This window comes from Chelmon rostratus, chromosome 3 (assembly GCF_017976325.1).
Source record: "Chelmon rostratus isolate fCheRos1 chromosome 3, fCheRos1.pri, whole genome shotgun sequence".
Lineage (NCBI taxonomy): Eukaryota > Metazoa > Chordata > Actinopteri > Chaetodontiformes > Chaetodontidae > Chelmon > Chelmon rostratus.
The window spans coordinates 10,706,497-10,722,704 of NC_055660.1; the positions used below are offsets into that span (position 1 = coordinate 10,706,497).

Below are 16,208 nucleotides of genomic sequence, written 5' to 3' on the forward strand. Positions count from 1 at the left end.
ATGTTCGTCCTCAAAAAATTGAATTAATTGAGGGCCAAAAATATGTCATTAAAATCATGTTCAGACCTGAGGGAGGCATCAAAACACAAGCAACAGAGCTGCAGTAAGAGGAGGAGCAACAATAAAAAAGGGAAGACAAAGATTCTTGTTTTCCCTGAAATTGGCCTCACAGGTAGACTCTTCCTCTCCAGATGTGTACAACCCACAACAAGCTAAACCAATCGCATCCTACCCTGACCCTCTGAAGGGGGCAGGATTAGCATGAAGCCTGACAGAAAAATCTGTCAGAACACTTGCTTGCTGTTGTAAACGTCACAGTAAAGAGAGGCGAAGTTCAACTAAAAATCCTTCAGTGAAACTGAAAGTTCCTCAGAGTTACTGTGCAACTGAAGTCATGAGATGAGTCTCTCTGTTTCTCTCTAAAAGACAATTCAAGAGTTCACCAGGCTTCTCCACGACACAGCGGTTTCTCTGACGAACACCGGTGAGTACACCTGATAGTGTTTACTGTTGAAAGGTATAAAGGAATGGCTGCCACACTTTTACATTTATACCTGTCTATTTTTATGAGACAATGCAAATAATCAGCTATAATGGCTTAAAGTAATAAATTGGAGCCCCTCAATGTTGTAGACCTTCATTTTTGATGGTGGTATGTCTTCTTTCAAGCAGCTGACGGAAACCTTGGATGTGCACGCCCTTCCTCTTTTTCCATAACCAGCATGAACACCAGTCGGCCGTACTTAGACAGGAACGTCTTTTGAAGTAAATGATTCAGTCGATGTTGCTGTCCTCATGGTTTTTTTCAGAAATACCATAATATACCATAAGTCATACAAATGCACCCACGTTTGTATTTGCAAACACTTCTCTAGATGCAGTTTTGTTTTGTTCTTGTTCAAAAATCAGTCAAGACAACTATTTACATTCATCTGCAAATTTCTCCTTGGAGATAAATAAAGTATCTATCTATCTATCTATCTATCTCATCGTATTTCAAGCTGTGAGTGTTCCATCTTGTTGGAGGTCTTGTTTTCAAATGCCAGCACAGTCACTGCGTCTCTCCATTTGTCACTACCACCAGAGTTGTTAAGTGAGTGTAATTTAGTCCAATGAAAAGAGACCTTTTGCAGGTAATAATAATAATAATAATAATAATAAATTTTATTTTTGATGCACTTTACATTAAAAGAAATCTCAAAGTGCTACAGAAAGCATAAACAGGACAACAACACAAACCAGCAATGTGACATATATGAAAAAAGGTTAGGGAAAAGCCTTTGTAAAAAGGTAAGTCTTTAGGCTACGCTGAAACGAGTCCACAGTCTGTGGAGCTCTCAGATGGTCTGGGAGAGCATTCCACAGACTGGGACCAGTCTTTGTTAATGCTCTCAAATGTCTAGTCTTCACATTCAAAAGAGTACCCTTTTTTCAACTGTGGTCAGCCAGCAGTGTATACATATACCAACATACTGTACCACTAACTGTAACCCTGTTGGTTTTGCAGTAGCTAGCACTTCCTGTAGCTAAAAACGCATAATAACTTGACAAGGACTTGAAACCCAACTGTTTCAGTTATGACTTGTCTTGACTCGGGACTAGAGACTCAAACTATCCAGTCTTTCTGGTAAATTTCAAAAAAGGAACTTATTATCTATTTTTAGTAGTCAGCCTTGCTCAGTCTTTGTTTTCTGCTTCAATATTCCATATGAGTGAGCGCCTTTAAAAGGTGGCTGATTGTCTTCTAATGGTGGCTCTTCATCTTCTCCTGCAAAGTCAGCTAATTCTCAAAGGTGAGCCTCTGTAGCTTCCTCGTGTTCCAGTTGTTTGAAAAACAGATTATCTCCCTCAAAAAAAACCCCAAAATTTCTATTTGGGTTTTTTTCATGCTTTCACTTTTGTTTCCATTGTGTAGACATGGCTGCAGCCAGTTGTCTGCTATCTGAAGATCAGTTTCTGTGCTCCATCTGTCTGGATGTGTTCACTGATCCAGTCTCCACACCATGTGGACACAACTTCTGCAAGACCTGCATCACTGAACACTGGAATATTAATGACAGCTGCCAGTGTCCCATGTGTAAAGAGGTTTTTACCAGCAAACCTGAGCTGTACATCAACACTTTCATCTCAGAGATGGTTGCTCAGTTCAGACAGATGGCTCAACAGGAAGCCAGCAGCAGCAGCTCAGAGCAACAAGGGTCCAAACCAGGAGAAGTTCCCTGTGACGTCTGCACTGGGACCAAACTGAAGGCCCTGAAGTCCTGCCTGGATTGTCTGGTCTCCTACTGTGAGACTCACCTGGAGCCTCATCTGACAGCTTCACGTCTGAAGAGACATCAGCTGATCGACCCTGTGAAGAACCTGGAGGGCAGGATGTGTATGACGCACGATAAACCTCTGGAGCTGTTCTGTAAGACTGACCAGACATGTGTCTGCATGCTGTGCACTGTTTTAGACCACAAGACACATGATGTTGTTCCTCTGAGAGAAGAATATGAAAGAAAGAAGGCAGAACTGGTAAAGACAGAGGCTGAAATTCAGCAGATGGTCCAGAAGAGACGACTGAAGATTCAGGAGATCAAACAGTCTCTCAGCTGTAGCAATGAAAATGCTGACAGAGAGATTGCAGAAGGCGTTCAGATCTTCACTTCTCTGATGGAGTCTGTTGAGAGAGGCCTGAATGAGCTCATTGACACGATAGAAGAGAAGCAGAAAACAACTCAGAAACGAGCTGAAGATTCCATCAAAGAGCTGGAACAGGAAATCTCTGAGCTGATGAAGAGAAGAACTGAGGTGGAGCAGCTCTCACTCTGTGAAGACCACCTCCATCTCCTACAGTGTTTCCCTGCCCTGGAAACTGCTCTACCCACCAAAGACTGGACAGAGGTCAGCGTCCATCCAGCATCATATGAGGGGACTGTGGTGAGAGCTGTGGCTCACCTGGAGGAGACGCTCAGTAAAGAGATCACTGGTCTGAATAAAGCAGAGCTCAAGAAGGTCCAAAGGTATGCCATTAATGTGACTCTTGATCCTGGTACAGCACATCCCTGCCTCATTCTGTCTGATGATGGGAAACAAGTCCATCATTGTGATGTAAAGAAGAATCTTGCAGACAACCCAGAAAGATTTTCTAATACCATTTGTGTTTTAGGAAAGCAGAGTTTCTCTTCAGGCAGATTTTACTATGAGGTTCAAGTTCAAGAGAAGACTAAATGGACTATAGGAGTGGCCAGAGAGTCGATCAACAGGAAAGAGAACATCCCACTCAGGCCTGAAGAGGGCTACTGGACTATATGTTTGAGAAACAGAAATCAGTACAAAGCCTTTACTGGCCCTGATGTCTATCTCCGTCTGAGATGGAAGCCACAGAAGATCGGGGTGTTTGTGGATTATGAGGAGGGTCTGGTCTCATTTTATGATGTAGGTGCTGCAGCTCTTATGTACTCCTTTACTGGCTGCTCCTTCACTGAGAAACTCTACCTGTACTTTGGTCCTTGTCCAAATGATGGTGGTAAAAACTCTGCACCTCTGATCATCACTCCTGTCAATCGCAATGCTTAGAACAGTTTCTTGACTTTAAATGAAAGTAATCAGTGTGTAAAATGACATATTCATGTGTATTTCTTTTCTTCTGGTTCTGCTTCATTTAGTTATTGCCTTTTGTTATTATAGCACCTAGGTTTCTCCATGCTGATTATTTAACCTCTGCACAACTGTGGGACACACCAATGTGTCTGAAATGATGGAATAAGTAGAATACTCCCAATGTGTGTGAAGGTTCAGATCCTAATGTTACAGGATCCTGGGTTTGGATGTTTTACTCAAAATAAGGTCATATAGCTTTAATATGTCTGTAACTGTTCCAAAGCCTCATGAAATATATTTCCACACAAACAAGAATCCATTATTTGCGTTGTGGTTGCAGATCTACGCATTCAGTACTTTCTTGTCCAATCAGTGTACAAATAAAAAATGTTGGATTTTGACAAAGATGCATTAATACAATATCATTTTGCTACCTGTATGTCTCACGTCACAATTTGTGAGTTGTTATGTGTAAAATTGAAGTTTTCATGTGTAACTAAAGCTGAAGGTGTGTTGTGTTCAAAATTGCCATGAATAAATATTTTTCAATAACTAATGGATCAAATGACTGTGTACTGTGGAAAGGTTGACTCATAAAGATGAACCCACAGTGAATTATCAGCACTTCTTTTTTAGCCTCTTGTAGCTCCTAGTTTTGGTTTTGTAACACATTTCCTGGTTCATGCAGCTAAATCCACTGTACATAACCCGTTCAGCAGCAATCAGCAGCAGACACAGTTCGAGACTAGCTGGTGGAAGTGGAGGATTTAGCAGCTAAAGTGCCAGAGCTCAAACAAAAACAGAGCTAAAAGGGGAGTAAACATTACATTTTGATCAGGTCTTGCTCTGTGTCTGCTGGATGTGTAAAAGGGCAACTATTTGCTAACACATCAGATGTGGTTGACCTTTTTTGGCACAAAGTGGTAAAAGAAAAAAAAAATACAGCTTTGCAGTTTCTAAACAGTTTCATCACAAACATCTGAACTGAAGGTTAGAAACAGCTACACTTAGCTGGTTTTTGCCAGAAACTGAAGATCTCTAACATGACTGTCAGAAAAAACATGTAATATCAGAAGTTCCACACATATATAACTTTACTAAATAGATTTCATGTACTGAATGAATTATTCATATCTATATTGTGCTTTGTACATAGACTTTAGCTACCTGTTCTATATATCATTAGATTATATTTGTAATAATTTTGGGGACTGTTGGTTGGACTAAACACGTCACTTTGGGCTCTGGGTCATTGTGACCACATTTCTTACTTTTCACTCAGTGTTTGTAAAAAAAACAAACAATCAGTCGATTCATGGAGAAAATAATCAGCAGATTAATCATGAAAAGAATCATTAGTTGCACTAATAGTAGAACAGACGCAGGGAACATTTTACTGCACTGACTACTTTTACTTTCGATACTTAGAGTAGGCTCCATTATCATAATTAGTCTATGCATACTGTACCTTTACATACATTTTCAAATGAGGTCTTTTACTTGCAACATATTATTTTTTCAGTGTGATATTAGCACTTTTACGTAAGTAACGGATCTGAATTCTTCCTCCACCACTTTGTATTATTACTACCACCTTTCACAAAAGAAATCTTGTATACCTCCGTGCTGTGTAAACGCCCATTGCCTTAAGACTACACTACCCATGATTCATATCCTGTGGTATTTCCGGGTAGGTATTGCTGACAGCCATATTTGATTCGATTATGCTGTTCTGGCTGCGACAACCAGTTTAGCCAGTTCTTGACAGAAAAACGGTGTCTTTTCTTCACTACAGGGCCGGTTTTAAGGTTAATCTGCGACGAAATCCAGCTGTATTCACAGTAACAACAGTTGTAACCTGTAGTCAACGATGAATCCCGAATAGTAAGTGGGAATTTTAATGTCGTTTATGACAGGTCCGGTTGAGCTGTCAGCTTAGCCGGGGAAGCTAAGCTAACGTTAGCTAGGCAGGCGGACCGGTAGACTGTGTACAAAATGAACGTCAGCTGCTTTGTCTTCTGTGCTAAGTTAGCGAGCTGAGGGCTGTGGTGGGGTGTACGCACTATCAAATGACAGCGTTGATGTTTATCACAAAACCCATGTTTGTCAACATTTTCTGGTCAATATAACACCGATCAAATCGACTAATTATTTGTATTTCGTCTACAATGTTTGCTAGCGTACTTATAGCAACTTAAATGGAAGTAGCGTTAGTAGCTAGTAGGCTAACCGAATATCTACGTAGCGTTACTTGACACTGTTGAGGATTTTTTTGTTGAGATAGTTGCTCAGATTGATACACAGCAACAGTTTCAGAACTCAGGATATTCTCGTAAACACGAAGCTAATTATAATATCATTAATGATCTGGGGTAGGCACAGTTGTAATTTAAATGTAATTTATCCTCCGCAAACAGGAAGTTACTAAATTTGCTCCTGATGTGGAGTTAGTTAGGTAATGTCAGTCTCTGCCTTGCTTCATTACAGCGCTGAAACTGACTAATATTTCTATTATGTATTGATTTTTCTTATCAAGGGATTAGTAGTGTGCTCTACAACAACAGATCCACAGTTCGGCCTGACCCTCAGAATGTTTTTTCTTGATACATTTCCTAAACGGTTAATCGTGTTAAAATTGTTGATTAATCTTCTGTTGATTGACTAATTGTTTACCTGACTATATGTTAATATTTACATTACTGCACTGTTTAGCTGTATGTTGTTGAAATACACAGCTGTTGGATACAGGGTTATAACTAATATAGTATATACTAATAAGTATATGTTTTGATTTTGTACTGTTGTTTGAAGAAAAAAAGACATTTTAAAATGTTAGCTCAGAGCTCTGGGAAAATATGATATGGTATTAGGTATAGGTATTTTTCTCCATTTTCTTCAATGACAGATAAGACTTTATTATCCCCAGCCGGGGAAATCGTGATAATCATAATTAACTGGCACTGAGAATAAGCATTTGCCACACTGATACCAAAAAAACCTATTTTGTAAATGTAATTTAAATTTGCTGAACATTAGTACACTTTCAACATACATATATTTTTTCCCATTCAACAAAATAATAGAAAGTGAAACTGAAAACCATCAATCCGGTAATTAACAGCTGTCCAAAATGTCAGATTCTAAAATATATGCCATTTAAATTAGACAATATCTGTAAAATAAAAAGAAATCACAATTAGGATTCCCATGTTAATTTACGAGCCTAACGAGCATAATATTATGTGATTTCAGGTCTTGTGGTGGTAGTTTTGTGTTAACGTTTTGGGTTTTTTTTTCCTCCTCTGTCTTCACAGTGACTATTTATTCAAACTGCTCCTGATTGGTGATTCTGGTGTTGGAAAGTCTTGTCTCCTTCTACGGTTTGCAGTAAGTGTCTGTTTTCCAGATGTTATTACACAACCGGCTTTTATGTTTTTTCCCTGTCAGCACTGTGATGATTAATAACCCTGCAGGTATCATATCTGTCACCGAGACCCACCTGTGTGCATATTTGTGTATTTGTTTTATGCTAGGATGACACATACACAGAGAGCTACATTAGTACCATCGGTGTGGACTTCAAGATCAGGACCATCGAGCTGGACGGGAAGACCATAAAGCTTCAGATTGTAAGGAGAACGTAATGTAATAGATAAGTAGTGATAAACTTTGGGTTATGTGTCAGTTTGAACTGACAAGCTCTGCTTTGTTTTCTCAGTGGGACACGGCCGGTCAGGAACGGTTCCGCACCATCACATCCAGTTACTACAGAGGAGCGCATGGCATTATTGTAGTTTATGATGTGACAGATCAGGTCAGTGCTACATTTGTGCTAATGTTGGGTTCGCTCATGTTAGCACTTAATTTCGCACTCACACGCAATCATAATCCAGTCACACAATAATGGGAATAACAATTTAATATGTTTAAGAAGATAACCCTATTTAAAGAAAATAAAGTGTCACAGAAAAAAGAAAAGAAAAGGCCTTGAAAAGAATTTGAATAAGCACTGTATAAAGTACAGGACACCAGGAGAAAGGACCAGGACAAGATTGGTTTTATTGATTATCAGTGGACATACTTAGTTGAAACATTTTAAAATTTAAAATAAGTGCACTGCAATGAGAGTGCAGATCTATTTAAGCAAACAGAATAACAGTGTTATTGTCTACATGTCAACAATTAATATAAACATTACAGCTCAGACGATTCTGGATTTTTGGGACTGCTATCAATAATTTGTGAGACAAAACAGCATAAACCAAAATGTTTAATAAGGATTCCTTAAATTTGATTATTAAATAATTCTGACCATCAACTTATTTCTGAGTGTGTAAGATGAAGCTAACATATCTCTGATAGCTTTAGGTGGTTATGTTGGCAGGTCAATTTATCAGTCAGGCTTCAATAAATCTGTCACATTACAGTGATTGTGGACTTTTTGAACAGTCTTTTAAAAAAGACTTTCTGTTTATATTCAGTGTTTTTCACCTACACTATGCGCATCCGTGAAACAAGTCGAATGCATTTCCCTCCTCGTGAAACATTTGCAGAGCCGATGTCACCTGGGCGACAAACAAACAAACAAACAATGCAGGGACCGACTCATAAAAAATGCTTCATAGGTACACTAGTGGTCAAAAACGCCACAGGATAAACAAAACAAAAGCTGAACAAAAGTTTAAGCTTTAGGGATATTTTACAGATCTTGACAAATGTTTATGATAAAATTCAAGGAAGTTATCTGTTTTTTCAGGATGTAACTTTTTAATTGCAAATTGTTTATATTTTACATAACTGCTGAGCATTTTCAAAGGACAGGATGGAAATCTATTATATTTTCATTGAAAGAAAGTGTCTATAGTGTATATTCTCACACTGGATGTCACTGTTCTGAAAGGCGCTTCCAAATAAAATGTATTATTATTATTATTACTTAGAATATTGTCTGTCAGTATCGGCATTAATGTCTGTTGTCTCTCTGCTACCCGTCCTAAGGAGTCCTTCAATAACGTCAAACAGTGGCTACAGGAGATCGACCGCTATGCCAGCGAGAACGTCAATAAGCTGCTAGTAGGCAACAAGTGTGACCTCACAACGAAGAAGGTTGTGGATTACACCACAGCTAAGGTAAGTGGACGCCATGGTAACATACAGCTGTGAGACACAAGCACTGTGTTACAAGAACATTTGATTTAGTAATCTCGCTGTTGTATCTGCGAGGCCTGCAGCGGTTTGACAGCATGTCCAAATATCTGTAGCTGATGTAATAAGCATTAGCTGACTGAGCATTTTGCCAGCAGTCTGTCTTTGCTTCCCACTGTGTTGTAACTGTCATAGCCTTGAACACCTGACAAGCTCAGTTTGTGCTGTGAGATCTCAGAGTGGAAAACATAAATTGCAATCGACTGAGCATCCAGCTGCTGGTCAGACAACCGAGTGAACTGTGGAGAATGGTTAAAAAGTTGAAGACTGCGCATCATGTCATGTTGTGAATTTGAAGCAGGGGTTGTATATTTATATTTACAAGTATTTACTTGTTAAAAGATTGGGTCACATGTTAAGCCATATAGGCCCATTTCTAATGACAGCACCCACTTTGGCTTACCAGGCACAAAATGAGGCCGAGGTTGCACGTCAGCCATGACCTCCTGAACCATTTTAAATAACATTTTCTGTTAATGACAAGAAATGCAAACATACAGCAAGTGCTAAGCAGATGTGCAAAGCTCCATCTGCCTGCTGTGCTTATAGGAACCAGCAACCTACATGTTTTATAACTCTGTAATTGTGTAATTAAAGAAAACAACTGAAGTAATTTGTGTTGAAATATATTTTGATATTAAGTGATTCTTTTGAAGATGTATCTTTTCCACCCATTACGTGAAAGGTGGCTGTACTCAGCCAGCTTCTTCTTCTGGTTAGTTAAAGTAGATTTCAAGAGTGACAAGTTTTTATTTGGTGGGTAAAAAGTAATATACTTTCCATAGAAACTCCCGCATGATCCACTTCTCCTCTGTCCATTTGTTTGCTCAGTGAGAAAATATGGCTTAATTCACTGCTTCCATCTCAACACTCATACATTCAGTGGTCAGCAGCAGTGGTCAAGTGAAAATACCACATTCGATCTCAAATATGCTAAGATTATCTTTATTAGGTTGTGTCGTATCTTTATTAACTAGAATAGCAGGCATTAGCCAGTAGGTTAGTCATTGTGTTATCATGCTGTAAAGCCAAACATTGTTCAAAACACAGAACTGAATTCTAAACCCAAAGTTTTCAGATACAAATAAAATGGTACCAAAATGATGCTCAGGACATCCTGAAGAGTTGCATGTGATAGAATGATGCACCATTAAAAAACAGTTCAACAGTTGTTGAAATATTTCACTCTCTGTGAGGATTTGGAACAAGATGATACAGAAAATAGTAAATAGTGGTGGAAAGTACTAGAAAAGTAAAAAATAGTGTCAGACAGAGTCAAGTAAGATGGTTTAAAGACCTCCTAATTGAGTGAAAACAAAGGAGGAACTGTTTGTTAAAGGGTTAAAATTGTACTTGCATTTGTTGACCTTTTACAAAAATCGAGTTTTTTTTGTTTTGTTTTGTTTTTTGCATTTTGTTGACTAAAGATTCAATCTCAGACACTTTGTTCTACTTCTTTTCTATCTTTCTTTCTACCATTTTGGTTGAAAGTGCTGAAAAAGCAAGCAAGTGGACTTTTCATTATTATTATTATTATTATTTTAAGGCCACTGGAGATTTCCTTGGGTCAGAATATTTAACTCTGAAGTTTGGCTGAGAGTAAATTCTTGACCTTGGAAACAGCAGTTGACCAATGCTCCTAGTCTATTTAGCAGCAGTTGTGGAGCTTTCAGTCTTATCAGTTTTCTCAGTTGTCACAGGATTTAATTTATTTCATTTCTCCTTGTTCTCCCTTTCACCACTTGTTCACCAGGAATTTGCTGACAACTTGGGGATCCCCTTCTTGGAGACCAGCGCCAAGAGTGCCACCAACGTGGAGCAAGCCTTCATGACCATGGCGGCCGAGATCAAGAAGAGGATGGGCCCCGGGGCCACGGCCGGCGCCTCGGAGAAGTCCAACGTCAAGATCCAGAGCAAGCCAGTCAACACCTCGTCCGGAGGCTGCTGCTGAGACCCGAAAGAGCCACGACCTGAATCCACCCCCGAGCCCACGACCAGTCTCAATGTTACTATGCTCCACAGGGAAAGAAAAGCAGAGAGAGAGGGAAAGAAAGACAGGAAGACTTTGACTGGACCGGTTTGTAATTGTGTGTGCAGCTACAACACCAGATTCCCACCACGCCCTTTCAAAGTCAGCAATAGGACGGTAAGCCCATCCATCCCCACAGCACACACTGGGCGGTCTTTTTTTCTTACTTTACCAAAACACACTCATACTGGAAAAACAAAATGTATACAATTTTTAACAGTGTGTGAAGTTAACCAATGACAGAGAACACATGCATACAGCTTTTCTTCTTTTTTGTTTTCTTATTGTTTGCCCCACTCTTCCTTTTAGTTTGTTAAATGAGTCACTCTTCTAAAACTGAAATAAACCCCCAAAGTTGTCTTTATTTAGCTGTGGATAACGGCCCATATCTCCTCCAGTCTATGAATTAGTGAGCACTTCAAATGAAGCACATGCTTAAACCAGCAGCATGCATGTTAGAACTGATCACATGCTCCCTCATGTGATCAGCTGCAGTCATGAAGCGAGTGGCTCAAACGCTCCGATAACGTCACCCACTCCAACCTCACAGAGTCGCCCCTAAAAACAATGTGCCAGTGCCTTTGTGGCAGGAGATTTACGTGACATTTATGCCTTCGGTGCTCTTGTGTTGTTGGCATATTTCCTCTCATATGCCGTGACTTCTTAAAGAATCCACTTTGTATGATAGCAGTTAACATTCCTGTATATATCTATATTCGGCTCTGTGTGCGCTCTGCTGGTGTTCATGATACAATAAGCATGTGCTACATTGGGAGACGTGACGTCAGCCGTATGTATTTCTCTGCTAATTACTCCCGATCTACAGCACAACCACAACAGGAGAAATGAAATCACCATCCCAGCTCGAGAATAATCTATAAACTGTATATATTTATACATAAATGTAAGAAGTGATTTGCAAATTGTGTAGAGAAGCAAGTGAAGCGAATGACATGATTAATAGCTGGAATTAGTAATCTCGGCACGTGATTTGTGGCTGCGGACATGACATTTTTGTGGCACAATGTCTACTATTAAAACAGTGAAGGAGATCTTTGATAACTGCTGGTCCTGATGGTGTGGTTTTTCTTTTCCCTCTGCACCCTTTATTCACACTTGTTGTTCGGTCTCAGTTCCACCTTCATTTGAGCCATTTCTTCAGTGACCCATAAGCTGAGAGGAATGGTGATCTTTGGCCTACATTTCTCAGGCTGGGGTGATGGCCTCTGTTCGATACAGCAGCTTGTATTTTCACCAGGTCTGCAACATGAATATACCACCATTAATTTATGCTGTCAAAAGAAAAACTCACCCTAAAGTCACATTTCACAATATTACATATAATAATATAGTAGTGGAGCATAATATACAGTGTTGTGCAGTTCAGTTGTATTTATGGGTTCAAATAATGAAGCCATATTCTGCTTTTCAGGCACACAAGAAGTGTTCAGTCAGGCAAAAAAAAAAACATACACAAACAAGTAATAAATATACATTTGACTTAATTATAATTCATAATTCAAGCTCCATAAAGGTCCTCTCAGAGTCCAGTCAGTTTTATTTATGTAGCATAATATCACAAATTGAGTTGTATGCTTGTTCTGTTAATTCTTTTTCTTAAATTGAGCCATGGTTTATTTTGCTTATTTGTGTTCCTATGGTAACATTCTGCCATAAAGAATCCAAGTATACATCGTCATACCAGTAACAGTATGTATGTAACAGTCTGTTGACCATAAATAACTGGACAGACCCAAAGACAATGAAATAGCCTTTGGAATTCAACTGATTCCTTGAAAGCATCTCTTTGGTCTGTTGCGGCTTGAATTGTGCGTTGCTTCCTGTCAAATTAATATATTTGAATGCACATTTAAAACAGCAGGTAAAGGAAATGGTAGAAAAGGCTAAAAAAAGTCCATGAAATTTGACCAAATCCATCATATGAACCTGTCCTTTAAGAGCTAATTTCTCTTACTGCTGAATTCATTCCGTCAGGTTCCTCACACATGAACACAAAGTCCAAGTTTTCAAATCATACGTAAGATCAAAGTAGCAGTACCACAGTGTAACAATACTCCAGTCCAAGTCAAAAGTCCTGCATTCAGAATTTCACTAACGTAAAATACAGAAGTATTTCCAACAGAATATACTCAAAGTATGAAAAGTAAAAGTACTCATGATGCAGAGTGGCTACTGTCAGTGTTGTGCTGTTTTATTATTATTGGATGATTTTTATTGATGTATTTATTTATAAGCAGAACTTTAACGTTGTTGGTCCCGGTGGAGCTGATCACTACTTCATATACTTTTGGTGGTTTAATCTGTAACAATTGATCATGTTTTCTAAACTGATCAGATGTTTCGTTTGTAAAACCTCAATTTGAAAATAACAATTAACAATAACAATTTACAGCTGTTAAATAAATGTAATAAACTGTGCTTAAGTTCAGTCTGGTCCATGTGAAGCAGAAGGACACTGAGCTCTCCTGATGGCGTGATATGATGTTACAGCTCCCCACCAGCAGAGGGCAGCGTTGGCTTCATGCATATAAAGCAGTAATGCAGAAAATTAGCTAATGGTTTCAGTTCAACTGAGGTTCATCCTCTAGTAACCCATCAGGATGGGAGGTGTTCTGCTCCTCCATCCTCTCCAAAGATCCCGAACATGTGTACATGCTAACAGCGCATAGATCAAAGTTGAATATGGAGCTGGTTGTCTCCACAGGGTGAAGAAAGAACTGAACATCAAAGTCTGAACTCTTCAGAAAACTGAACCGCAATCATTCAGGCTACCAGCTTTCAGTCATATGACAGGGTCGTCATCTGCAGATGGAGATCATCCACAGCACTTCTTAAATGAAAGTACTCATACCTCAGGGTAGAAACACTTTGTTACAAGTGAAAGTCCTGCATTCAAAATTTGACTTCAGTAAAAGTCAGATGTGTTAGCGTCAAAGTGTACTTCAAGTACAAAAAGTGAAATACTCATCATGCAGAATGTCCCCTTTCAGTATAATGTTCGTTATAGTACTGGATTATAATTTTTGATTAATTAATATGTCCATCACTTGTGAATTCCCCCCAGGGATAAATAAAGTTTTAACCTATTATAATACATAATTTTTCATCTGATTATATTTTGTGTTATTAATCTGTAAGTATGTAATTATAGTTAATAAATAAATAAAGGGAAGTAAAAAGTACAATATTTACCTTTCAAATGTCACAGAGTACAAATAGAAAACAGCATAAAATGGAAATGCCCAGTAAAGTACAAGTACCTCAAAATTGTACCAAAACTTTAGTAACTTTCTACCACTGCCAGTAAGTAAAGATGTGAAGTCGTGATTTCTTTATCAAAAGACTGTTTCAGAGGTCAACAATGAACTTTGATGCTTCACTTTTAAGCCTCCACGACCCAGAAATCCTGAACGAAGTAAAAACAGCTTCTGAGCTCACATGTCAACAGATCCGTCTCCACGGCAACTGAGCAAACTCCATCTTCTGATAGTAAAGACCACGTGATGCGGCTGATAGCCCCGGATTGTTCTGTCAACTGTTTGATTTTGGTCCTCTCTGAAGACGACGTGCGTGTGGTTGGACCACCTTGAGGATGGTTCTGAGACGGGAGACGAGCAGTGGAAACCAGAGGCAGCGACTTCTGTCATGTTTTCACTGAATGTTGTTATTGGACATTTTTAACTGCAACAGGGACCATTTTACTACAGAATCCGCTCTTTTACTTTTGATACTTTGTACATTTTGCTGATAACAAATACTTAAGTAAGGTTTTGAATGCAGAATGACTTTTACTTGTACTGTAGTATTTTGACTGTTGTATTATTAGTTGTTTATTTTTTTTGTGTTGCAGATGACATGTCCCCTTGTTGTAAGAGGAAATTTAAGGCAAGTGAAAGACAGAGTGTCTGTGTATCTTATGAAAGGAGACCAGGCTGAATAGAACTTGAGGACCCAAGCACTGAATACAGGGCTGTCTGATTTCAAAGAGGTGAACATCTTCATTGTACGAATGAAGGCGACTTCAGTATTATTAGTCAGTTTACTGTAGTAACAGATCTGAGTACTTCTTCCACCACTAATCTGCAGGCTTCGTTAAAAAGTGGTGGAGTCAGTGTTCATAAACAGGGTTTTCTGTGTGAACCCCTCCTCCCTCATTCACCAGCACACTCTGATTATATTAAGCAAGCATCGTAAAAAACAGAAAAGAGGCAGGGAGTATGAGGTCAGCCCTGTGCTGCCCCTCCCTGCCCCCTCCTCTCAGACTGAACCCCCAATTTGCTTTCAGCTGCACAACAAAGCACAGAGTGGGCGAGCGAGCCTGCAGCCGACAGAGGAGAGAGAGAGATGTTGTGGTGGGAGCTTCTGAGGGGATGGGAGGGAGCAGTGGTGGAATGGGGGGAGGTGGGTCTGTTTACCAGCTTCATTTCTAGCTGGTTGCTGGGTGATAGTGTGGCGGGGGGTGGGCATCTGTGACAGCTGCAGAGGCCGAAGCCTTTCACCCCACTGCCGCTGCTGCTGCTGCAGGAGGAGGAGGAGGAGGAGGAGGGGGGGTTATTATGAGTCCATGTGTGAAGTTCAGTCTCACAGTCAGTCTGCTGCTCACCAGCTGATCTGTCTGATGGCTCGCTGTAAAGAAACAGACCACAGTGTCACACAGCTGTCACACACACACACACTGCAGGCCTCATTAAAACCAGCAGCACACACTCCAAACAAAATCTGGCAACACTGTACTAATTCCACAAAATACTGCATCGCAAGTAAAAGTCCTGCATTCAAACCCTGAAGTGAAAGTATGTAAGTACAATCAGCAAAACGTATTTAAAGAGTGAAAAGTAAAAGTACTCGTAGCGCAGTAAAATGTTCCCTGTCAGTGTTTTTCTATTTTGTTATGTGAGCTCATTTGAACTACTTTATAAACTGTTGGCTAGTTTAACCTACAGCAAAGGATCATACTCTATAAGACCATCATATGTTTGTAGCAGGGCTGTCCTGTGAGAACCATTTTTATAGCTGAAGAAGGAGGAGAAATTTCTCAACCCATGAAGGAACATTTCACCCTTCAGTTTATCACAAACATTCAACATCAACACGTCTGGAGATACATGGCTTTCACTGGACAGGATGCAAAGTAATTAGTAACTACAGCTGTGAGGTAAATGTAATGAAATAGAAATATGCTTCTGAGACGTAGTGGAGTAGAAGTATATATTTACATACAATGGAAATACTCAAGCAAAATACAAAAACCTCAAATTTGTACTTAAGTAAAATACTTGATTTGCATTCATCTGCACTGCCAACATAAGTATCGACATCATTTCAGTGTGTCCCATATGTTCTACTACCCTTTCTCCCTTCATACCCC

At 39.4% G+C, this 16,208-nt stretch overlaps 2 protein-coding genes across 5 annotated transcripts; both read left to right on the plus strand.

Moving 5' to 3' along the window:
• Positions 1-346: 346 nt before the first annotated feature.
• LOC121604878 (E3 ubiquitin-protein ligase TRIM21-like) lies at positions 347-4,141 on the plus strand. 4 transcript variants are annotated; one of them, XM_041934526.1, is made up of 4 exons: positions 347-484; positions 670-765; positions 1,777-1,793; positions 1,916-4,141. In XM_041934526.1, exons 2-4 carry the CDS (start codon positions 689-691, stop codon positions 3,559-3,561), a joined length of 1,740 nt encoding a protein of 579 aa, XP_041790460.1. In that variant the 5' UTR covers positions 347-484; positions 670-688; the 3' UTR covers positions 3,562-4,141. The 4 variants fall into 4 exon arrangements, with proteins under 4 accessions (XP_041790460.1, XP_041790461.1, XP_041790458.1 ...); XM_041934524.1 differs by having other exon boundaries at positions 385-484; positions 673-765; XM_041934527.1 differs by lacking the exons at positions 670-765; positions 1,777-1,793 and having other exon boundaries at positions 349-484.
• Positions 4,142-5,305: 1,164 nt separating this feature from the next.
• Positions 5,306-11,183, plus strand: rab1aa (RAB1A, member RAS oncogene family a). The gene is made up of 6 exons (XM_041965441.1): positions 5,306-5,469; positions 6,900-6,972; positions 7,119-7,214; positions 7,304-7,399; positions 8,584-8,715; positions 10,544-11,183. The coding sequence occupies exons 1-6, from the start codon at positions 5,456-5,458 to the stop codon at positions 10,739-10,741; spliced, it is 609 nt and encodes a 202-aa protein (XP_041821375.1). The 5' UTR covers positions 5,306-5,455; the 3' UTR covers positions 10,742-11,183.
• Positions 11,184-16,208: the final 5,025 nt, after the last annotated feature.